The sequence below is a fragment of the Microcaecilia unicolor genome, chromosome 2 (assembly GCF_901765095.1).
Source record: "Microcaecilia unicolor chromosome 2, aMicUni1.1, whole genome shotgun sequence".
NCBI classification, from domain to species: Eukaryota; Metazoa; Chordata; class Amphibia; order Gymnophiona; family Siphonopidae; genus Microcaecilia; species Microcaecilia unicolor.
In genome coordinates this window covers 512,579,338-512,604,803 of record NC_044032.1, presented here as the reverse complement: position 1 = coordinate 512,604,803, position 25,466 = coordinate 512,579,338, and the positions used below count along the sequence as shown (strand labels likewise).

The window sequence follows — 25,466 nt, the reverse complement described above, 5'->3', positions numbered from 1 at the left end:
AGAGGGGCTATCTGTTCTCCATGTGTGACTGCAAGGCCAAATGTCTGAATAGGGATCTGTTTGTTAGGTTCTGAGATTTTTATAGCATATTGTGTTTCAGATTTGTCAAGACTGTTCTCCTAATGGTCTGTGTTCTAATTTGGTTTGTGTCATTTTGGGTATACTGGAGCTGTAACAGTTTACAGAAATTATTTATAATGAAAAAAAATCATGAGTTATTTTTTTCTCCTATTCTGGTATAATATTTTCAATGATGTCTGTTTATATGTTGGTAAAAGGGGTGTGGCTACTATGGGTGTGTTACCATAGGGGCAGATCCATAGATGGTGACCCTGCCCCTAAGGTTACCCATAATGAATACCGGTACCTTTTTTCCTGCAAAAAAAGCACTGCTTTAATTACAAGATTAATCACGATTAAAAATTTTAATTAAGATCCCTCTTTGAGAAAACAAACACAAAAAAGGGGAATGATCAAAGAGGTTCCAAAAAAGGGACATTTACTAAAACCAACTCAAGACAAAAATGTATAAAGACTCCATGCAGTTCAGCACGCTGCGTGCCTACCTCAGGAGTCTAAATGCCTCTGCAGAAATAAATCAATAAAAAACAAATACATGAACTGATATATATACAAATATAAAGATTAAAAATTGCCATTAGAAAAAGCATATAGATTGCTACTGCTGCTGTCCATATGTTGAATGTGAACTTCCATCTTCTTCCATGAATAGTGAATTTTTCAATAACCAATGTAACCTCAGTAAAACTCAAAAACATTATCCCATTGTTGGAACGATATGGTCTCACTTCCGTGAAAAAAGTCAAAGCAACAAAAATTAAACAGAAGATACCGCCTGGAAAACAAACCAAAACAAAAAAAAACCCCACAAAAAAGACCCTCAGCTGTTTTGTGTCATGACCCCTTTTATGTTGTATACTATTACTCAGTATTTAGATCTCGTTTGTCTTTACAATAGTTTTTCTCTCTGTGGTTGGTAAGGTAACCGTTCAGTAACACGGCATGTTTCATGATGCTCTTTTATAATCTTGTCAGCTGTTTTTTAAATCTCATCAGCTCTAATATTAAAATGTGAATGACTTAAGTTTTTACAGCTTGTTCTTAATATTTGAATGTTTTCCTTTTTATGATTATGTTTATGGATGTTCTATATTTATTTCATTATTTATTAATGTGCAAGATTGTAATGTACATTTCCTCATTTGTACAGTCAGATTCTGGTATATTTTTGTAATAGATGGTGAACCACTCCCTCAACCAACCTAACCTGTCCTCCTTCTCCTCCTTCCCTGAGATCACCGAAGAGGAAACTGCTCGCCTTCTTCCTTCTATAAGTGCACCACCTGTTCCTCTGACCCCATTCCCACCAATCTGCTTACCAACATCTCTCCTACAGTTAACCCCTCAATCTGCCACATCCTCAACCTCTCTCTCTCCACTGCTACTGTCCCTGACACCTTCAAGCACGCTGTAGTCACTCCACTTCTTAAAAAACCATCACTTGACCCCACCTGTCCCTCCAATTACCGCCCCATCTCCCTTCTACCCTTCCTCTCCAAATTACTTGAACGCGCTGTCCACAGCCGCTGCCTTGATTTCCTCTCCTCTCAGGCCATCCTTGATCCGCTTCAATCCGGCTTTCGCCCACTACACTCAACAGAAACAGCTCTCTCCAAAGTCTGCAATGACCTGTTCCTTGCCAAATCCAAAGGTCACTACTCCATCCTTATCTGCCGCCTTCGACACCGTCAATCATAATTTACTTCTTGACACACTGTCCTCATTTGGATTCCAGGGCCCCGTCCTCTCCTGGTTCTCCTCGTATCTTTCCCAACGCACCTTCAGAGTATTTTCTAATGGCTCTTCTTCCACCCCCGTCCCGCTCTCTGTTGGGGTTCCTCAAGGATCTGTCCTTGGACCGCTTCTTTTCTCAATATACACCTCTTCCCTGGGCTCACTGATCTCATTACATGGTTTCCAGTACCATCTCTATGCCAATGACACCCAGCTCTACCTCTCCACTCCCGACATCACAGTCGAAACCCAGGCCAAAGTCTCGGCCTGCCTCTCAGATATCGCCGCCTGGATGTCCAACCGTCATCTGAAACTGAACATGGCAAAGACTGAGCTCCTTGTCTTCCCACCCAAACCCTCCTCTCCTCTTCCCCCACTCTCTGTCTCTGTTGACAACGCCCTCATCCTCCCCGTCTCGTCAGCCCGCAATCTCGGAGTCATTTTCGACTCCTCCCTCTCCTTCTCTGCCCACATCCAGCAGACAGCTAAGACCTGTCGCTTCTTCCTCTATAATATTAGCAAAATCCGCCCATTCCTCTCTGAACAGACCACCCGAACCCTCGTCCACTCACTCGTTACCTCTCATCTTGACTATTGCAACCTTCTCCTTGCTGGTCTCCCGCTTAGCCACCTATCCCCCCTTCAATCTGTCCAAAATTCCGCTGCACGTCTTATCTACCGCGTGAACCGATACTCTCATATCACCCCTCTCCTCAAGTCGCTTCACTGGCTCCCGATTCGCTACCGTATTCAGTTCAAGCTTCTCCTAATGACCTTCAAATGCACTCAATCTGCAGCCCCCCATTACCTCTCTACCCTCCTCTCCCCCTCTGTCCCCACCCGTAACCTCCGCTCTCAGGACAAATCACTCCTATCTGTACCCTTCTCCACCACCGCAAACTCCAGACTCCGTCCCTTCTGCCTCTCATCACCTTATGCCTGGAACAGACTTCCCGAGCCCATACGCCATGCGCCCTCCCTGCCCATCTTTAAGTCCTTACTCAAAACCCATCTCTTCTCCCTTGCTTTTGGCGCCTAACCACCTTCCCCATTCATGATACACTGACTACATAGTTTGTTACCTTTAGATTGTAAGCTCTCTTGAGCAGGGACTGTCCTTCCCCATGTTTTAACTTGTACAGCGCTGCGTAACCCTAGTAGCACTATAGAAATGCTAAGTAGTAGTAGTAGTAGTAGTGAACCTTGCTTTTGGATGATACACTGGAAGTTATCCTAATAGCAACTCAGATTGGTATGTTATTTTTGCATATGTTAATCTTATTTTTTTCTGACATTGATTAGAGAAGTAATTTTAGAAGTTACGCAGTTTGCATGTATAAAATGTGGATTTACACGTATGTATTAGAGATGTGCATTTCTTTGACACAATATGGGAAATGTACGTTACCAACACGTACCTCTAGGCATCAAATTATAGAATTGCACCATAATGTTCTGCAACATTTCAATTATGCTAAATGTTATTTTGTCACTCACCAATAATGTTCATAGGAAGTTTTAGTGCTGCTGCAGTTACAATGGTTGAACAGATAGTTGCTGCTCCTCCCATATCTCCTCTCATTGCATCCATGCCTGAAGAAGGCTTTAATGATATTCCACCACTGAAAAGGGAAAAATATTCTTGAAAAATAAATTCCACAAATGAGAACCCATACTGTATCTCTTCTTTTGTCTGCCTACTTGATCAAAGAAAAGCAGATCAGAGGGAAACAACAACAACAACACAGAAAATCGTGAAGTGTATAGGGTTGAAGATGGAATCACAAGGTTGAGCCAAATATAAAAGAAGCACCTTTAATCAAATGACCCAACAACGTCCATGTTTCGGCAAATGCCTGCATCAGGGGTCTACAAACATGAAAATACATCAAACAAAATCACATAAAATGAAAATTAGTCTTCCTTTGAAAGTCTTCAGTTCATAACAAGGATACTATAAAAAAAAAAATACATACCAAAATAATATTCACAATGGATTTGACACAAATAATATTAAAAAAAAGGAATACGTGAAAGAATAGTATACAAATGTGGCTTACAGAAAAATACAAAGAGAGCATCATAATCATGATCTGAACATAAAAAATCCATGCAACATAAAAAGTTAAAATCTGTAATGTTAGTTCTATAAACCAGTATATAAATTACTATGCAAGAGGACCAAATGTGTAATTTATATATATATATATATACATATATATATATATATATATATATACACACACACATACTAGTAAAAAAGGCCCGTTTCTGTTTGAAAGGAAACGGGCGCTAGCAAGGTTTTCCTCTGAGTGCGTATGTTTGAGAGAGTGTATGTGAGAGTGACTGTGTGAGAGGCTTCTGTTCCTGCTGCTGTGCATTCCCCATGTTGTGCTGATTTGCTGCTCCCTGTATCGTGGCTCCGCCCCTCTCCCTTCTACTGGCCAATCTGGTGTGGGTTGTGTGACATCACTATTATCTACTCCAACATGATCCACGGTTCCAGGCAGCCTCAGAATGTTGGAGGTGAGAATTATTATATAGGATATATATATATACTAGTAAAAAAGGCCCGTTTCTGACACAAATGAAACGGGCGCTAGCAAGGTTTTCCTCAGAGTGTGTATGTTTGGGAGAGTGTATGTGAGAGTGACTGTGTGAGAGACAGAGTGAAAGTGTGAGTGTGTGTGTGTGAAAGTGTGTATGTGAGACACAGTGTGAGAGAGAGTGTGTGTGTGTGCGTGAGAGAGTGTGTGTGAGACACAGATTCTCTGTGAGAGTGAGTGTATGAGACCAAGCGAGTGTGTGAGTGACTGTGTGGCACATAGAGAGTGAATGTGATACAGTGTGAGACAGAGTGTGTGAGAGTGAGAGTCAGAAAGACATTGTATATGAGAGAGAGATTGTGAGCCCTGCCCTCCCAATCCATGCCCATCTGTCCCCTGCCCCCTCCATTCATCCTTTTCCAGCAATTCCCCTCTCTCCCTGAGCCCTGCCCTCCCAATCCATGCCCATCCATGCTCCTATGTCACCTGTCCCCTCCATTCATCCCTATCCAGCAATTCCCCTCTCTCCCTGAGCCCTGCCCTGCAATCCATATCCATCCATGCCCATCTGTCCCCTCCATTCATCCCTATCCAGCAATTCCCCTCTCTCCCTGAGCCCTGCCCTCCCAATCCATGCCCATCCATGCTCCTCTGTCACCTGCCCCCTCCAGTCATCCCTATTCAGCAATTCCCCTCTCTCCCTATGCCCTGCCCTGCAATCCATATCCATCCATGCCCATCTGTCCCCTCCATTCATCCCTATTCAGCAATTCCCCTCTCTCCCTGAGCCCTGCCCTCCCAATCCATGCCCATTCATGCTCCTCTGTCCCCTGCCCCCTCCATTCTTCCCTTTCCAGCAATTCCCCTCTCTCCCTGAGCCCTGCCCTCCCAATCCATGCCCATCCATGCTCCTCTGTCCCCTCCATTCATCCCTTTCCAGCAATTTTCCTCTCTCCCTGAGGGATGCCCTCCCAATCCATGCCCATCCATGGTCCTCTGTCCCCTGCCCCCTCCATTCTTCCCTTTCCAGCAATTCCCCTCTCTCCCTGAGCCCTGCCCTCCCAATCCATGCCCATCCATGGTCCTCTGTCCCCTGCCCCCTCCATTCTTCCTTTTCCTGCAATTCCCCTCTCTTCCTTCCATGACCCCCCCCCCCCTCGCATCCATGCTCCTCTCTCTCCCATGTCCCAGCCTGGCCCGCCCTCTTCTTCCCCCCCCCCTTCGCATCAATGCTGTCATTTTTCCCCTGCCCTTCTGCTCCCATTGTTTAACTTTACTGCCCACCCTCTTCTCTCCCCCCCACATCCCTTTTATTTTGTTTTTCTTTTTAAATTTACCTTCGTGGTGGCGGTGTGCTATTTTGTGTTAATACATATTCACTTGGTCTGTAACATCCTTGATACACCCTCATTTCATCTTCTTATCCTTGGCTTTGGTAATCTCTTGATTGGATTACTGCAATTCATTTTATTGGGATTTAAATGCAAATTAACTAAGGAGGTTGCAACTAATTCAAAATACAGTGGTCAAACTGTTCTTGGTATAAAGAAATATGATCATGTTACCTGTCTCTTCTAGGCATAGAACTGGCTTCTATTTGCCTAACACAATTCCTTTTAAGATCCTTACTATTACCCACCAGGCCTTCTTCTTCTCTTCTTATCCAATATGTTATTCCATATTCCCCACAGAGAACTCCTCTCAGTATAACCTTCTAACTATCCCCTCCCATCATCAAGTCTGGCTGGCCTGTACCAAGCACTCCTGCATTAGTATACTGGCTCTTACCCTTTATAGGCTCCCACTGGATATGAGATGTGAATACTCTATAAGAAATTCAAATCCTTTTTTTTTTTTTTTTTGCTCAAGCCTTTCCCTAGGGATGATCTTTAACTTCTCTGTCTTCCTTCTTTAATCCTGCCTTCACTGGTGACAGTGATACAGTTTAGGTTCCCTCTCCTCCCCTTATGTTTCCTTATTACTAGATACAATGCTTTGTATTATTACACAGCATGTCTTTTCATTTTGTAGCAGGTTTGTCTCAACCCCTCACCTTGACTGCCTCAACATCTGCATGTTGCTCTGTGCTCCCCTGTTACTTAAACCCAGGGGCGTATCTGGAATCCGGCGGTAGGGGGGGGCCAGAGCCAGAGAGGGGGGGCACATTTTTGCCTCCCCCCCCCCCCGCCGCCGCCGCCGCCGCCGCCGCCGCCTCTCTCCACCCCCTCCCCGCCGTCAACCCTCCCCCGCTGCTTACTTTTGCTGGCGGGGTCCGACCCGCAATCTTCATATTTCGGCTTCCTCCGTGGCCATGTGCTTCCAGGAAGTAACGCTGCAGCGCTGATTCGTTGAATCTAGTTCGGCGTCTGACGTGCTGGGACGTCAGACGCCGAACTAGATTCAACGAATCAGCGCTGCAGCGTTACTTCCTGGAAGCACATGGCCACGGAGGAAGCCGAAATATGAAGATTGCGGGTCGGACCCCGCCAGCAAAAGTAAGCAGCGGGGGAGGGTTGACGGCGGGGAGGGGGGCCAGGGCGAAATCTGCGGGGGCCCAGGCCCCTGTGGCCCCACGCAGATACGCCCCTGCTTAAACCATGTAAAATACTTAGATGTTTTTATGATTTGAGGTACAGTAAATAAACATGAACCCATTATTCCTTTGAGTATTTACCTGTCAAAAGTAACTCCTTTTCCAACCAACACTAAAGGAGGCTCTTTTGTATTACTGCTGCCATTATAATGAATCTCCAAGAAAACTGGAGGCTCATCTGAACCTTTGGCTACACTTAGAAATGCTCCCATTTGCTCTGCTTCTATCCAGGACTGTGATCTGCAAAAGAGAAATATTGTATTAGTTTTCTTTAGTAACAAATATCAAAAGTGAGCCGAACAAAATTCAGTGCTATTTAACTGGCCAGAGATTAAATAGCACTTAGCTGACTAAGAGCTAATATCCATTGCAAGATAGCCAGTTATCTCTACTGAATATTAGCGCTTGGAACATACCCCGGATTCTATACAGCGCGCCTAGAGATCTGCACCAAAATTGGCACAGATTCTATAACAATGTTCACAAAATAATTGGCTTAATAAGCTAATGAGTGCTAACAGCACTTAAGCAATAATGAGCACTAACTGGCACTAATTAAAATTTAGGCGCATAACTCGCTAAGAGTTTTCTGTAATGAAGTGCGCCAAACTTCTAACATGTGCAGGCAAAAAGGGGCATGGTTATGGGCAGCCAAACGGGCATTTTGTGGGCGTTCTGAAATTTACGCATGTGGTTATAGAATATGGCCAAGTGCGTGTAAATCTATGTGCTGGGATTTATCTCATGTTTTCACTGGTGTAAGTGGCTGCATGTAGATTTAGACACTGAGATACCAACTAAGCATATTCTATAATCGGCGCCTAAACCTAGGCACCGATTATAGAATATGCTTAGTCGGCATTGATTTCAGTACCAATTTTTTAGGTGCCAAATATAGAATCTCCTCCATAGCAACTATTATATCGCACGATATAGCCAGCTATCCGCAAATATTCAAACATTAGCCGTCTTAGCGGCCAAATCGGACCGAGTAAACAGCAGTCCTATCTTTGGCTGCTATACACTTAACCGGCCAACACTGAATATTACTTAGCTGGTTAAGTTTGAGCAGGCCAAAAAACCCTGGATATTTAATGCCAGTCATTGGAAATGGCCCAGCATTGAATTTCCAAAGTCAGTGCTGATCACGGCACTTATGCGGACTGCCTCCTACAGTCTCAATATCAGGCCCAAGATTCCTGCAAAAAAGAAATCCACTGCCAAAATGGCCCCCTTCCTCTTTGTGCTGCCTCAGGAGTGAGGAAGTCAGCAGGATGCCTCCAGTCGCTGATGTTGGCATTCCCCAAGCATGCACAGTTCATGCACAAACTGTTTACTTCCTCGCTCCTGAGGCAATACGAAAAGGAAGGGGGTGATTCAGTCAGCAGACTTCTTCGGCTAGTGGGGCTTCAGCTACCCCACCAGCCATTGAACAGGTTCTGTATCTCTGGAGGGGGCCCAGATCTTCAAGGTACCTCCCCCCCCTGTTGCTATGCCATTGATTACAGGCCCAATATCCTCCTTTCTCCCACCTCCAGGTCCAATCTCTCTCCCTTCCTCCCCTCTACCCCCAGGTCCATTATCTCTCTCTCTTTCCTCTCTCCCACCCCCCTCCCGAAAGTCCAACACCTCTCTTTTTCTTCCTTCCCTCCAACCCATGTACATTATCTCTCTCTCCCTTCTCTGTCTTCTCTCTCCAATTGGCATCTCTCCCTATTTCCCCCTTCCCCCTTTAACAGTCCAGCATCTCTCCCTCCCTTTTTGCCCCTGCCCATGGTTCTCTCTCCCTCCCTTCCACCCAAGATTCTCTTTCAATTCCTTCCCTCCCCGATTTACCTTTTCGATAAGACTTCACCCTGCTGCAGCAGCCATATTGAAATGCTCCCTCAGCCTGCACCAGGCCTTTCCTTCTGACCCATCCCACCCCCTTCTGAAAACAGGATGTTGTGCCAGAAGGGGGCAGGATGGGTCAGAGTGAAAGGCCCAGGGCAGGTCGAGGCAGCGTTTCAATATGGCTGCCGCTGAAGGGAAGGGAGGAGAGGGGATAAAGAGCCGCTGGCAGTCCGGGAGAGAGAGATGCCAGACCAACCATGTGTGCGTGCAGAAGGGAAGGTGAGGGACAGCAGGCGGTTAATTCTTAATCGTGATTAAATTTTTAAGCACTATTAATAATTAACACGTCCATCACAGTGTTAATCACAATTAACGTGCAGCCCTAGTGGAAATGCATAATACTGTATTAAAATAATTAAGTAACAATGTCTAGCCTACAATGTTCCCTCTATGGTCTGAGTTGAGTAGAGCAAAAACTATTATATTACTCTGAGAGCACTTCTTACAGATGCGAAAACAAATGTGCACATGTGTGTATGTGTGTGCGCACATGCACATACATACATAAACACTCACTGGGAACTTGACATGAATTCCAACAGCCATGCTCGGCAAGCTTTACTTACTTGTCTGCCTGTAGTTTAGTTATATGCTTATAGGTATTCTGATTTTTACTCAGCTACTGGGTGTTTAATGCAGCTTAGGGGAAATATTGCTCCTCCTGTACAAGCACCACTCAAAACAACACAGCAGGGAAGGACTCTTTCTACCAGCTGCCTCCCTCAGTACCTCTGTTACTGACAGTAATATACACACGGTATACACTTTAGGGAATTATGTACAAAAAAAAAATCAAAATAATACAACTTAAGGAGAATAGTATTTGCAGTATTCTAAAATTATATGCAGGTACTTTAACACTTGGTTCTCAATCAGTCCTAGTTCCCCCTGTCTAGCATCTTCCTGCTGACCATATGAACTGTGGTGTTCAGCAGCACTGTAATAAAAACCCTGAGGTTACTAGCAACCGTAAAATGATTTACCGATCAATGTTATTGGTAGATTGCCAAATGGTCACCAGGCTTCAGCTCTGCTAGCCTTTAGCTTACTGGTGAGTTACCCCACATTAGGTACAGCTAATATAAAGTCAAGTATTATCTGTATTAGGTGTACCTAATGATTAGAATAGCAGGCTGAGAACCTGGGAATCCAGGATTCAAATCCCACTGCAACTCCTTGAGACCTTGGACAAGCCTTAGGTACAAAACTTTGAGGTCCTTTTACTAAGGCACACTAACAGATTTAGCGACCACTAACAATTAGTACACACTAAATGGTAAGATATCCATAGGAATATAATAGGAGTCTTATTATTTAATGTGTGCTAATCATTAGCATGCCTTGGATTGTAAACCCTCCAGAGACAGAAAAATATCTAGTGTACCTAAATATAATCTACCTTGTACTATTACTGAGAAAGGTATGATTTAAATCCAAAATCTATACTGTGAAGTAATACAAAATACTACAAGTGTAACTCAGGACCTATACAATTGTTTAATAATTATGTGGTCATTGCCTGTAGAAGTTTTTACTGTTATCAGTTATTTACTTATGTATTCATTTTTGGGATTATCATCCATAGTTTTTTTTTTTGTTTTTGTTTTTTTAATCATTGTCTCCTTTTTAACAATTCAGAAGCCTTTTGAGCACTCCTGAAATGTTTTTACATTGAACACAGCACTCTTGCGTTCCAATAACACCATGATGGTGAACCTATGACACGCGTGTCAGCACTGACACGCGTAGCCATTTTGGATGACACGCGGGTTGAAAGCCGGCAGCAAATAGAACCCAGCCTACCTGCTCTTACTGCCAGGGCCGGTCTTAGGCAGGGGCGACAGGGGCGTTGGTGGTCTTATCGCAGCTTCAGAACCCCCCTCCGAGTCGGAACCCCCCTGCTCCGCCCCACCTCGCAGCCTTGGTAACCAGCAGTCCTCTTCGTCAGAATCATCCAATTAGGAGTGCCCTTGTAGGCACCAGACAGGCTCCCTACAATCAATCACAGCTCACTGCAGTTGTAGCTCAGCCAGGTGAAAAAACTGGCTGAGGCTCGAGGCAATTGTGATTAAATGTCGAACCTGAGTGCGAGTAACCCAGGCAGCTGCTGCTCTCTTCAGACAAATAAAGTCGGATCAGCGGCCGCTTTCTTCCTCTCTGTGATCCTGTTGCAGCCTTAGCTCAGCTGTGCTTGGACACTGACTGCTGCTCCTGCTCCACACATGTTTGGGAAGTTCCTAAAAATATTGGTCCAGCTAAGAAATCACTTTTCATTGCTTTTATAATGCTCCTTTCACTACTTGTTTGTAGCAATTCGTTATGAGAGAGGGAAAACAAAAAGGGAGAATAAATCATGGGTGTCGTTTCCCGCCATTAGAAATAGCAGCAGGTAAGTTAAATATTACAATTATACATTTTTGTTATTTAAACTATAAATATCGCAAAATTATGTTTTTTTTCTCGAAGTGACACACCACCCAAGTTATGCTCGGTTTTTTTGGCGAATTTTGACACACCAAGCTCAAAAGGTTGCCCATCACTGCAACATCATCTGAATCATTGGAATGCATCCAAGATGGCCACTGGAACGCACAGAATTTCCGACTTCAGACTTGTTTTTTTTAGAGTGATTTCTCAGCATTTCTCACAAGAAAATAGCGATTATAGGTTGGCAGAGTCATATTGGTAATTTGTAAAATGAATAAAGAAATAGGGATTTTTTTTTTGGGGGGGGGGGGGGGTCAAGATGGCCACTGGAATGCATAAAACTTAGTGGCACCACCTCAGGAAATGGTACCCCTAGCTGTATTCTCAAAGGGGGTCTTTTACTAAAGATTAGCTCGAGTTATCTGCAGCAGGTCCCGTTTTATTCCTATAGTCCCTGCAGCAGATAACGCGAGCTAACCTTTAGTAAAAGACCCCCACAATTAGGGATTTGTCCTACCCATAGACTCAGTGGACTACCAGGGAATGACAGAAGGCCTCCAGACTCTGTGCAGGAAATATCTGCCACAGTTAAAAATACTGCTGGTCCTTATAAAGTGTCATGGTCTTCAGTGGTGATATACTGAAGGCCACCAATCTCTGAATTATGAAAGATTGGGATAAACTATATTGGATGCACAAATCAGGCATCCTGTAGGACAGTGCTGCTCCCTACTGGTCACAAGACAGTCTTCACTTGTAGAAGCAGTCAGTCATTGAAAGGACATTTGACACAGAAAGACATAGAAAATGTTAATCTACTGCTAACAAACAAAAAAGTGGGCACAAAACCAGGAGTCCCAGAGACTGGATCACAGTAAAGCTAAAACCAAATTTTATTAATTAGTATATTTGACTCGTATATTTGACTCGACACAACCGTGGCGAATAGTGTATAAATGGTCTTAAAAAAGACCTTTGTATTGAATTGTGGAACGGATCACTTGCGTGAAGAGTTCAGCAGTAAATTCCACAATTCAATACAAAGGTCTTTTTAAAGACCATTTATACACTATTCGCCAGTATTTCTTATTCTGGATCATCATTAGCTGTCTACCTTAGTATTTAGACTCCTGATGCAGGCCCTTTGGCCGAAACACAACGGTTGTGTCGAGTCAAATATACTAATTAATAAAATTTGGTTTTAGCTTTACTGTGATCCAGTCTCTGGGACTCCTGGTTTTGTGCCCACTTTTTTGTTTGTTTTACAAAGTATCCGTGGGTCTTCTTTGAGTTCTCCACGCTTTGTGGATTCTCTATTGATATAATCTACTGCTAACAAAACATCATGGATTCAACACACAAACACAGATTTTATAACACAAGAACTTCAGTTTTCATTTTTTTTGTAATGATAGTGGACTGTTAAGTAAAAAAGCTGTCATTTTTATTTGCCTTGATTTTTCTTTTACATTACCCTCCTAATTTCCTTCTATTAATTTCTCCTCCTACCATTCATACCTTTCTGTATTTCCGATTAACCATAAGCTTTAAACACTCGCTCTCCCCCACACCTCACACACAACCAAATCAAAGCTTCTATGCTAGAATCCTAAAAACCCAAACACTCTTGCATTCTTTCTTTTTACCCTAATCTTTTCTCAAATTCAGTAACAAATTATCAACAAGGTTTTTTTTAATTACTCACATTTCCAAATCTGAGCTCAAAGGAAAGTTACAAATTCAGATATGGTTGGTAGTTCTGCAAACCGTGCTTAGAAGCAAATATAAAACATACTACCAAAAAATGTGCTCCTATGAGAATAAAGGTCTTCTAATCACTGCTGCAAATGCACCTGAAGGAGGATATTCAGGCCCCCCAAAATAATCTAATAGCATCAGTGTATGAAAATGTGATGTTTTATACTAGTCTAATGACAAGTTTCAAAGTGTACTTTTCCTGAAAGCAGCACTTCAGAAAATATTCTACTAAACATTAGATCATATCTGCACAGCATCAATGTTCCCTCAAGGGAAGTTTATTCTATTTATTACAGGTGCTTGATATACTGCAACAGATGTAAAAAAAAAAATAATAGTTCTATATTTGATTCTATTGGCTACTGGTAGATAGTGCTCCTGTGCCAAATTGTGTCACATGATATTAATGACTGGCCTTCTGGATAGGCTTGACTCCAGGAGACTGTACAAGCTGCAACCTATGAAAAGATTTATTCAGTAAACCACAATAAAATCACATTACAAAAGTCAATGTGAGCTATCAATAAAACAAGTAGCAAAGTTTTGAGACTTGGTATAAGACCAAACAGAGCAAATTCTATGTAACTCAAAAAAATCCAAGCTAACAGCTTTATTAATCTGAGAATGATTTTGCTCAAAGAACTGCTAGGATGCACAGATCCTTACAAAAAGGCAACAGGATGTTCTTGATAGTAAGAAAGGCTGGGTTAACCGATCCTGGATCCGAGAAATAGAAGAGCTTCACTTCTGGAAGCATTTTGGAAAAGCTAATTGTCAGTTATTCACTTCATTAAAAAGAAATAAAACAAAGCACAGAAGGACCTTCAAGGTTGGAACAATGGTACAAACATTAATAGAAGAGACCTGACTTGGGCTGTGTTTCAGCGCTATGGGTGCCTGCCTCAGGGGTTAAAAAATAGTGTTCTGTGGAGGAAGTGACGTCATGGTGCTGGATGACCTCTTGAGTTCTTTGCTCCTGCACTTTCCTACCTCTAACAGCAAAATCTGCCGCCATCTAGCCCACTTCTGGTCTCCCTCATTACTTTTGATACTTAGAAGGCTAATCTGAAATGAGCAAGGCTACATCGGTGGCCCGGAAGGAGAGCGAGTGCCATTCCGCTAGGCAATCTGGTAAGGGACTGCAATGCCATGTGTCGCCCACACGCTTTTCCCACTCTGATTTCGACTCGGCCCTGTCCCAGGCGGAAGCGCGACATGCTCACTCTAAAAGGGGACTCTCAAATGACTTAGCCAAAAGTTTGGATGCTATACGTGCTGAGATAAAATCCTCCAAGGAGGAAATCCTAGAGTGCATGGACACCATTAGTACTGAACTCCGTGAATTGGGGGGCCGTGTGGAGGACTTGGAGGCACACATGAATGATCATGTGGAGCAGATGAATACCGCTGATTCTCAACTTTCTCAAGTTCTGGCTCATTATGAGGATCTCCAGTACAAGGTCGATGACTTGGGAGACTCGGTGACGCCGTAATAATCTACCACTGTTCCAACCTTGGAGGTCCTTTTGTGCATTGTGTTGTTTATTCTGGATTTGTGTACTTATATCTTGTTTATATAAATATCAGAGGACAAAATTACGACCCCAATTGTTACATCGCTAACGTTGGCATCAGGAGCTGGGGGTTGAAATTGGGGATGACGACTGGAATCTCTTGGAAAGAGCCTTATTGAAGGTGTCGATATCTGTTCCCTTCAAGGAAAATGCAGTCAAAGTATTATATAGATGGTATCATACTCCGGTTCATTTACACCACGTTTCCCTCTGCTTCTCCTATGTGCTGGCGGGGGTGAGGGCAGAGAGGTACGATGGGCTATATTTGGTGGTCTTGTGCTAAGGTACGTGCTTACTGGAGAGCCATTAAATTTAAGCTTCAGAGATGGTTAGTGAAACCTATTAAATGGGCCCCAGAATTTTTTCTATTTCCTAAGAAGCCTCCAGGTCTCACAAAATCCCAAGCCTTGTTGGTGAGACATGCAATGTTGGCCGCCAGGGTGACTTTGGCTTCTCAGTGAAAATCTCCTTTAGTTCCCTCCCATGTTCATTGGTTGAATAAACTTTGGTACATTTGTGAAATGGAGAAAGTTTGGGCGACTCGTTGTCACACCCTTACTAAGTGGGAAGCTATTTGGAAACCTTTCTTGATCAACTGCTCTTGTTAATTGGATGTGGGTGGGAAGGGAATCGGGGTATAGAAGGGGGGTGGGGTATGGATCCGGTAGAGGTGGGGGCTTGGGTGTTTGGGGGGATCTCCTTAAAAATTCTTCTAAAAATGTTAGAAGTTTATGTCTTTGCTGCTACAATTTTCTTATTGAGATTTCCTAATAAGTTGGGATCTTTGTTCTGTCCTGTTAATTATGAATTGTAATTGTTTCAATTATTGTATTTCTCAATACTAAGACTTCTAAAAAAAAAAAAGTCTCAACGATGTTCTTTGTAGACTTGCTACAACCAGCCATTACAAACACTTCAGAGTAAAGCAGTTGATTCAATGAACCACCAATGAATCAGCTGCTTTGCTCTGAAGTATTTGTAATGGCTGGTTGTAGCAAGTCTACAAAGAACATCGTTGAGACATTTGCTCTGTACCCAGAATGCTATTTTTTGACCCCTGAGACAGGCGCCCGTCTCTTCTATTAAAGTTTGTACCACTGTTCCAACCTTGGAGGTCCTTTTGTGCTTTGTGTTATTTCTTCTGGATTTGTATACTTTTGGACCCTCTCTTCTGTTACTTATTCACTTCATTAAGACATTTTGGAGTGTTGAAGCGTCATCTGAGGTGGACTGAATAGTGTATGGGATCTGAATGTCATCTGCACAGCAATATAGGCAACAGTCCATAGACTGGATAAGCAGCGGTAAAAGGGAAAAAAGTAATTAAATAGAAAGCCCTGAGGAACTCTGCACTGGTTCCGATAAGAGGAAGAGGGGCTCATTTTCAAAGCATTTAGACTTACAAAGTTCCATAGGATACTATGGAACTTTATAATTGCTTTGAAAATACACCTCCAAGGGTACCATTACTGGTGACTTGAAAGGTGCATGCAGATACATGACACAAACCATTTCAATATAGTACCCTGAATGACAATGTTATGTAGGCAAGAAAGCAAAAGATTATGATCAACTAAGTTGAATGCAGCTGACAAGTCCAACAAAACAAGTGTTGCATTGGTCCAATATGGATCTAACCTCATTATTTAATGCAGTCAGTAAAATCTATGTGCTGTGCCTGTTCTGGAAACTGGCTCATCTTGCATAGCGCATTCTCAACAAATGAAGAAATATGGTGGTACCACAAACCTTTCAATAATTTTTGAGAAAAACATTAAGGGGTCCTTTTACTAAGGTGCGCCAACGATCAGCACCCCATAAATGATAAGATGCCCATAGGAATATAACGGGCATCTTATCATTTAGTACATGCTATATCCAATAGCGCACATATCCAAACACAGATATTTTATTACCATTTTCAGTGATTCTTATTAGGTACATTTGTTTTTAGGTCTTAAACATATGAAAATGACATCTGTCAAAAAAAATCATATGTGTAAGTATCGGTTCTTTCATAATTCATATAATACCGTGTTCAGGACACAGGGCACCTCACGTGCACAGTACTGATTATTACGCGCCCGATATTCAAAGGATTTATGCTCCCAAATTGGCCTCGTTGAAAAATTTACTAGGGCTGAGTGCCTATATTTATACTCAAAATGTCACTAAACTCCTAATTTAGGAGCATAAAAAATGGATAGCAACAGGGGCAGATTCAGGGTGGGGAAAAAATTTAGGAGCTTAGTACTGATTTTCAGCCGTAGGCAAATGAATGGCAGGCCTGAAATTCATAAGCGTAACTTTTAAGTTTCTAAATGAAGATGAATTTTCAGATGAAAGGCTTCTAAGTCGAGCTGAAAATAGAGCACAAATATAGGAGCTCTACTCCCCCCCCCCCCCCCCATTTGAATACCGGGCCTTATATTCATCGGTCAAAGGTTGGCTTCATCTGTGTCTTGAATCAAGATATCAAAAACAGAAAAAGAATAGCCATACTGGGTCAGATCAATGGTCCATCTAGCCCAGTATCCTGCCTTGGATATCACTGGGTCAGAGGGGGCATGACTTTCCAGAGTAAGAAGGAATTTCAAACAATTTAAACATGGACAAATAGTATTCACCTATACCCGCTGCCAAGAACCTACATCAGACATACCTTATGTGAACTGTCACATTACCACCAGCTTCCCGTAGCTTCTGCTCAATCAGTTCTGCAAATTTAATAGGAGTTACATGATTTGCTGGAGCTTCCATCAACCGCCGAGCCAGGTTCTGTCCCTCTGCGTAGAGGACTCCTTTTTGCCAGGCTTCCTCCCCTGTGCTGGTTAAATGACACATCATATTTTTGTCATCAAAAGAGACTTGAATGGCAGTAGATACATTTCAACTATGAGTTGGTCTGGTTTATTTGCATTGCTCTGTGATACTGTGACCAAGGGTTGAGAGTGGGCCTTCAAAATAACACAGCCAGACAAGATTGTAAAGCAAGCACTTTATTCACTTAATCCTGAAGTCTGTTACTTCACATGGTCAGGTAAAGCAAAGGCATTTACCTGTAGCAGGTGTTCTCCAAGGACAGCAGGCTTTATATTCTCACAAGTGAGTGACGCCGAACTGCATTGCCTGGTGTGGGATTTACCAAGCTAAATGAGAGCTTTGAGAAGCGTGAGACGCGCTCCACAGTGCATGTGCAAGTGCCTTCCCGCCCGCCGTGAGAATGCGGTCTCCTCAGTTTAATACTATAGTTAAAAATAAAGTAAAAATAACAAAGGAGACAACTTCAAGGGGAGGGGGGGTTGTGAGAATATAAAGACTGCTGTGCTTGCAGAACACCTGCTACAGGTTAAGTACCTTTGATTTCTCAGAGGTCAAGCAGGCTTATAATTGTCACAAGTGGGGAATCCCTAGCATCCAGGCTCACGAAAAGCAACATTGGTCAACTGGGCCTTGCAATGGCGAGGATATAATGCAGATTAACCTGAAACTATATACAAGCTGAATGAGAGTGCAGCCTGGAACAGAATACAAAGGGCCTAGGAGGGTGGAGTTGGATTCTAGACCTCAAAACAGATTCTGCAACACTGTCTGCCCAAACTGACTGTCATGTCGGGTATCCTGCAGTAATGAGATGTGAATGTGTGGACCGAAGACCACGTCGCAGCCTTGCAAATTTACTGCGGCCATGGCTCATAAATTATGAGCCATGATATGACCCTCTAGGGCCAGCCCAGCCAGGGCATAAGTGAAGGAAATGCAATCTGCCAGCCAATTAGAAATGGTGTGTTTCCCAATGGCAACCCTCATCCTGCTGGGCAGACATTCTGTGGGGCCTTGTCCGCTCCATGTAGTAGGCCAATGCTCTCTTGCAATCCAAGGTGTGCAAGCTGCTTTCACCAGGATGAGAATGGAGAAAGAACATTGGCAAGACAATTGACTGGTTCATATGGACCTCCAATGATGAATTTGGAATGGAAGTCCCAGAATCAAATTGGATCGAACAGTCCACCACTGAAGGGAGTGTACAAGCTCCAAGGACTCTTGGATGACATCTTCCAGATTCCCCGTGGCTTAATACCACTGAGAAGCCAAGGTCCATTGAGCAGATCTCAACGCGGAAAAGAAGAACTGAGGAGACTGTGTTCTTGTGGCAGGTAGAAAGGCACTCGTGCATGTGTGGTGGAGTGAGTCTCAAACTCCACAAAGCTCTCATTTAATGTGGGTAAATCCTGGACCAGGCAATGTGGGTCGGCATCACCCATTTGTGAGAATTATAAGCCTGCTTGTCCTCGGAGAAAGTCTCTTTAGTTCTATAAAAAGCCTCAACACGGGCCTGTGACTGACAGGGCCTAAACCACAGTCCGTGACATGTGACTGCTGCATGTGGCAGGTCTCATGTGACGATGTGCCACGGGTGTAACATACACTGTGGAGGCCATGTGGCCCAACAATCTCAACATCTGCCGAGCTGTGACCTGCTGAGAAGCACGAACCTTGGTCGCAAGTGCGAGAAGATTGTCCTCTCTTGTGTCCGGGAGGTAGGCCCGTGCCAGCTGACCTTGGGAGCTGACGCGAGGCCAAAAGGCAACATGCAGTACTGAAAGTGATGCATTCCCAGCTGAAATCGAAGATACTTCCAGTGGGCTGGAAGTATCGGGATGTGAGTTTATGCATCCTTTAAATCCAGAGAGCATCGCCAACCTTTTCCTGAATCATTGGGAGAAGGGTTCCCAGGGAAACCTTCCTGAACTTTTCTCCGACTAGGAATTGGTTCAGGGCCCTTAGGTCTAGGATGGGACACATCCTGTTTTCTTTTGCATAAGGGACACATCCCCCCCCTGTTTTCTTTTGCATAAGGAAGTACTGGGAATAGAATCTCTGCCCTTCTTCCTCTGGTGGAAAGGGTTAGACCACATGAGCCTTCAGAAGGGCGGAGAGTTCCTCTGCAAGTACCTGCCTGTGCTGAGAGCTGAACAAATGAGCATTCATGGGCAATTTGGAGGCTTGAGATACCAATTGGGGGCATATCCGAGATGTACTATTTGAAGAGGCTACCTTTAGCGAAAAAACTTCAACTTCCCCCTGACCAGGAAGTCATCCGGAACTGACACTTTTACTGCGGCTATGCTCTGCTGGAGCCAGTCAAAAGCTCGTCCCTTGCTTTGCCTGGGGAGCAGCAGGCGGTCTTAGGCGCGCGCTGTTGACGTGAATGAGTGCACCGAGGTTGAGCCTGAGCAGGCTGGCAAGCCAAAGGGTTGTACCTAAACCTTGGATAGTAGTAGGAACTTCTCCTTGGCTTGTCAAAAGTCCTCCAGCTGAGGAGGCTGATGCAAATGACGCCTGGTGGGAGAGAGAAGAGATGGTATCATTGTGTTTCTTGATTTGGTCTGCGACCTCCTCAACCTTATCTCCAAAAAGATTATCCCCTCGGCATGAGGCAACTGCCAACCTCTGCTAAACAGAATGTTCCAAGTCAGAAATACGCAGCCATGAGAGTCTGTGCATTGCTATACTTCGAGCAGAGATCCTGGATGCCACATCAAAAGTGTTGTACGTGTCCCTGGCCAAAAACTTTTGATATGCCTTCTGCTGCTTGACCAACTGACTCAGTCAGGTTGGACAACTTGCGCACCAAATTTTGCAAGTAGACACTCGTGAAGAGCTGCATATTCGGGAAATGAGCATTGAAGCCTGGTACATCTTCCTCTCAAAAGAATCCAGGGTTCTAGCTTCTCTACCTGGGGGCACAGAGGCATAGCCCCTGGAACTTCTGACTCTTGAGAGCGGATTCCACTACCATGGAATTGTGAGGCAACTGAGGCCTATCAAAACCAAGGGCACTATGGATCCAATATCGTGTGTCAATCTTCTTGGGCATGACAGGGACTGACAGAAGGGGCTCCCAGTTCGTGACAAGGATGTCCTTGAATATCTCGTGGACAGTTGCAGTCACAGCCTCCATAGGAGGAGACGTGTAGTCCAGGAACTCAAGCATCTTGACCCTGGGCTCATCTTCCACTTCCAAAGGAAATGGAATGGCATCAGGCATTTCCTTTACAAAAGATGGAAATGAAAGGCTCTCCGGAGGAGACTTTCTCCTTTCAAGTGGAGTGGAGGGTTCAGAGGGAATTCCATAGGACTATTCTGAGTAAAAGTACCTTGGATACTCCTCTGAATCCCATGACTGCTCTATCTCAGTGTCAGATAATACCTCCTGGTGGGAGTGTTGAGACCAAACCTGCCTCGATGCCAAGGAACCACATCCTCAAGAACTGCATCGAGAAGCAGACTCCTGTCTCGACTCCGGCGAAACTTCCTCCACCGACGTTGAGGGAGTGCTAGCTTGGGTCGCAGTCGACACTGGGGCCACACCACAGGCTGAGGGCCAAGCGGGGTCACAATGGGAGGCAGGGTAGGCGCAAGCACCCCCGATGCCATTGCACACCATTGCATAATGCCATCCAGCAGCTCAGGGTGCAAGGCCTGGATGCACTCAACAAGGGCAGACACCAGGAAAAGCTGGGGTGTCGGTTGAGGGCAGGTTGCAGAACCGCTGAGGTCGACATGGGAGCTGGATCTTGGCTGCTAGGAGATTGGTGCATTGGCACCGCCTGTATGGAGGGGTGCAGTCCTCCCGATGCCAACGCTTCTTGGGTGCCGAATCCTTCGATGCCCCGGAGCTCCCAGCACCATGCGTCGACGGTTGTTAATTTTAAATTGTGTTTTCTGGTTCTGAACTTCCCAGAATTGTAGATGGCGTGGTTTATAAATAAATAACTGTAAAGCTTTTTGTAAAATAGCTCTAAGAATGCAAGACAAATGTGCAGTTTGCTGCATGTCCAGCAAGAACAGACATTTTAGAAAGCAATGAATTGAAAAAGGCAAAGGATTTTGAACATGTAAGTGCTTGTACCTACGTACGTAAGAAATGATTAAGCTACACACTTAATTGCCACTTTTTTACAAAGCTGGATGTCCAAGGGAATCCAGTTAAAGGAGCAAAGCTACAAGTTTTGCATTTTTTAGGAGGTTTATTTTAATGTTCAGAGGGAGGCTAGCACAATTAGCCCACTCTTATTACTCCTCCAAATCCCAGATCCAAACAAGTATGTATTTGACCCTTATGAATTCCTTGGAGCAGGTATAAATGCCAACATCTAACTTCACGCACTCGCAAACTTTGCCCAGACTACACCCCTTTGGAAACTGTGCATGCTATGAAGATACACAAGTAGAGGCATTTCTAAAATTACTTCTTATACACATTGAGCAATTTGCAGGCTTCAAAAATGACCTCTTTATTCTTATAAGGTGGTGCTTCCCAAAAGCTTTAATCCAATATAATCTCATTCTAACACTTAAAAATTCAAGTGATTCTAGATGATGAAAACTAAATAGCAAACCTCTATTACCATTCCTTCTCTCATCCACTTCCTCCTCTTCCCACTTTTCTATAGTCAACAGCAGCAGTAAGAACAGTTCCCTGTATGTCAGGGTATACTCACACAATACCATCCTGGAAGACAAGGCCAAATATATTCTGTGTATTAAAGGAGGAAGGAAGACCAAAGGACAGCTGGAATGGTTAAAAATATGAGGTGAAAGAAGCTATTAGAGCTAAAAGAAAATCCTTCAGAAAATGAAAGAAGGATCCTACTGAAAATATTAAGAATGATCTGACTGAAAATAATAAGAAATAGCATAAGATATGGCAAGTTAAATGAAAAAAGTGCTGATAAGGAAGCAAAGAGGGACTTTGAAAAAAAGATTGCGTTGGAGGCAAAAACAGATAGTAATTTTTTTTTTTTAGTTATGTTAAAAGCAAGAAGCTGGAAAAAGAATCAGTTGGACTGCTAGATGACCAAGGGGTAAAAGGGGCACTCAGGGATGACAAAGCCATAGCAGAGAGATTAAATTAATTCTTTGCTTCAGTCTTCACTGAGGAAGATTTAGGAGAGATACCGGTGCCCAGAAATGGTATTCAAGGCTGACGAGTCAGAGAAACTGAATGAAATCCCTACAAACCTGGAGGATGTAATGGCGCAATTTGACAATTTGAAGAGTAGCAAATCACTTGGACCGGATGGTATTCATCCCAGAGTACTGACAGAATTGAAAAATGAACTTGCAGAACTATTGTTAGAAATATATAATTTATCTTTAAAATCAAGAACAGTACCGGAAGATTGGAGGGTGGCCAACATAATGCCGATTTTTCAAAAAAGATTCCAGAGGTGATACAGGAAATTATAGACTGGTGAAACTGACGTTGGTGCTGGGCAAAATGGTAGAAACTATTATAAAGAACAAAATTACTGAGCATATTCAAAAGCATGGATTAATGAGACAAAGCCATTAAAACTAGAAAAGCAGATCCAGAAGACCACATACCAGAGACGCAGAGATATGGTAACATACACCATAAAGAAAGTAGAGAGAGTGAAACTAAATGTACAAGACAGTGTCTCTCAGTATGCTCACTTATGTAAGCATACATCTAAATCCTCAAGATCTTCTAAATCACATGGGACAAGCCACTCAAACCAACCCACCATCAAGTTCCATTGCTATCAAATTACAAATGGAGGTAGAGGTCGCTAGATCATGTGCCCTTTATAGTAAGCAACAAGCAGCCCTAAAAGTTGAGAAACTTAGATTAGAAGAAGAGAAACAGAAAACTGTGATGGCAAGGAGAAGTAGCTGCTTTTGAGGCCCAAGTCAAGGCTTTTTAAGCAGCCACAAAGCAGGATGGCAGGGAGAGCCAGCTTAGTGACATTACTTCTGAAGACTCCACTCAACGAACCAAAGCTTATGTGGTGGCTCATGCCTCAGCACCTACTAGTGCACAGGCGCTGTCTGAACAGAGGAGTCCTTGGATTCTGAGGAACCACGCCCTTCTTCACCAGTGGCTCTCTCGCCTGAAAGAAGCAAGCCTAAGGTACAAGATGCCATATCAGCCAACCATCACCATAGTGATTCACACACCTACAAATACATTGTCACTGGCTCACACTCCTTACTGCAGCCATAGATTTCAATGCTTCACAAAGAGTGGGGGCAAGAAAGACTTGGGTAGTTACTCTCCAGGAGGATATCAGCTCAACATCCTTGGCTCAAACAGAAGGCATCTGAGCAACCTCACTCCACACCACCACTCAAAGAAACCAAAGCAAACAGCCAGCTAGAAACTGCTCCCACTGCTCCACCTGAAAATTCAGAAAAGGAAGCTCTGACCACATATATGACGTGCAAAGACATGGTGACCATGAAGCTTAACTAATTCAGTGATTGTCCTGAAAAGTACAGGGGATGGAAATCTGACTTTAAGGGTGTTATAGCAATTATGAAGCTTGCCCCAAGGAAATAGATGAATCTAATGCTAAGATGGCTGGGAAGCGAATCAGCTGAACATGTAAGGGTATTAAAAGAATGTATATTTGGATGATCCCACTACAGGCTTGAAAGAGATGTGGGAAAGACTCAGACAATACTATGGCAGCCCAGAAGCTATTCAGAATTCACCGATGGGAAGAATGAAGAACCTTCAAAAATCTAAAACAAAAATAACCACCAGTTACTAAAATTGGGAGACCTCCTTCAAGAACTGGTAATAATCAAAGCTGGGCCAAAACCAGTGGCATACCGAGGGTGGGGTAGTGCGGGCAGATGAGAAGGATGAAATTCCTATGCCAGAAGCCCCTTGGAATCACCCTCAACCGAGGCCTATAGCCAACTAAATTGCACCTTTGGATCCAGACACTGAGATCCTGCTCTTACTGGGCAAAGATGAGTCTGAGCTGCTCGACATCCACGAGTGGCGCAAGTTCCCACGTGGCACTCCCTACACACATCGACTTGACTTGGGCTAGACAACAGTCGATGATGTTTGCCTCAAATTGAACAAGAAAGCCAAGTGTCAACTTATTTGCTACAAATGACCTGGAAGGTGGGCGCGCTTCCCTGTTCGAACCATGTCCCAACCACCTAATTACCAAGGAGGCTCCCAGTTATAAGGAATAGAACTTCAACCTGGCACTCTGCAAAACAGTCTCCTCAACAGATTTAGAACACCTGGGAAGCTCAGAGTTCCAGATCACTAAGGATGATGACAAACCTGCCTTATCCATAGAAGATAAAACTCCTGAACATCATGAACAAAGTTATACCAAGATGAATCAAACAACTGGGTGGCACCCCTCCCATGCTGTAAGCCCAGGACTCGTCTCTCAAATAATATCAAAGGACCAAGATTGTAGAATTCTTTACCTATCAAGCTTCGAGCCTTAAGAAATATGGATGAATAATGTACTGCTCACCAGGCCCGACCTGACCAACAGTCTATTGGGGATTTTGATCTGCTTCAGAAAAGAGGCCATTGCCATAACAGTCGACATTCAGAAAATGTTTTTACTGTGCTGTTGTCCGTGAAGACTAGATCTATTTAAATATATTACTGTTGTTGGTTGTATTTACTTATGTTTCATCCTTTTTTCTTGATGACAAAATAAACAAGTTTTTAGAGTATTTTTATCAGCGATTTTGATGATTTTGTTGACCAAGTAATTCCAAATCAAGATTGAGTATTCCTTTGATTTCATTCCTCTTCCCATGCACCCAAGCATCCTTCTGGCTTTTGCCATCACCTTTTCTACCTGTTTGGCTACCTTAAGATTATCAGATACAATCTCCCATAAGTCCTGCTCTTCTTCCATGTACAGAAGTACGTCATCCCCTATACTGTACCTCTCCCTCAGGTTTTTGCAGCCCAAATGCATGACCCTACCTTTTTTTAGCAGAAAAGTTTAACTTCCAAATTCCGAGCCATTCAAGCTTTGCTAGATCCCTCCTCATGTTATC

The 25,466-nt window shown here is 43.6% G+C and overlaps 1 protein-coding gene across 1 annotated transcript in view; it reads right to left on the bottom strand.

Moving 5' to 3' along the window:
- Positions 1–25,466, bottom strand: part of LAP3 (leucine aminopeptidase 3) — a 73,710-nt gene that overhangs the window by 33,059 nt on the left and 15,185 nt on the right. The window contains exons 6-8 of the mRNA XM_030191223.1: positions 17,269–17,433; positions 7,036–7,194; positions 3,313–3,437 (exon numbers count right to left, since the gene is read on the bottom strand). Coding sequence (XP_030047083.1) covers positions 3,313–3,437; positions 7,036–7,194; positions 17,269–17,433 — 449 coding nt within the window. The remainder of the gene's footprint in view (positions 1–3,312; positions 3,438–7,035; positions 7,195–17,268; positions 17,434–25,466) is intronic.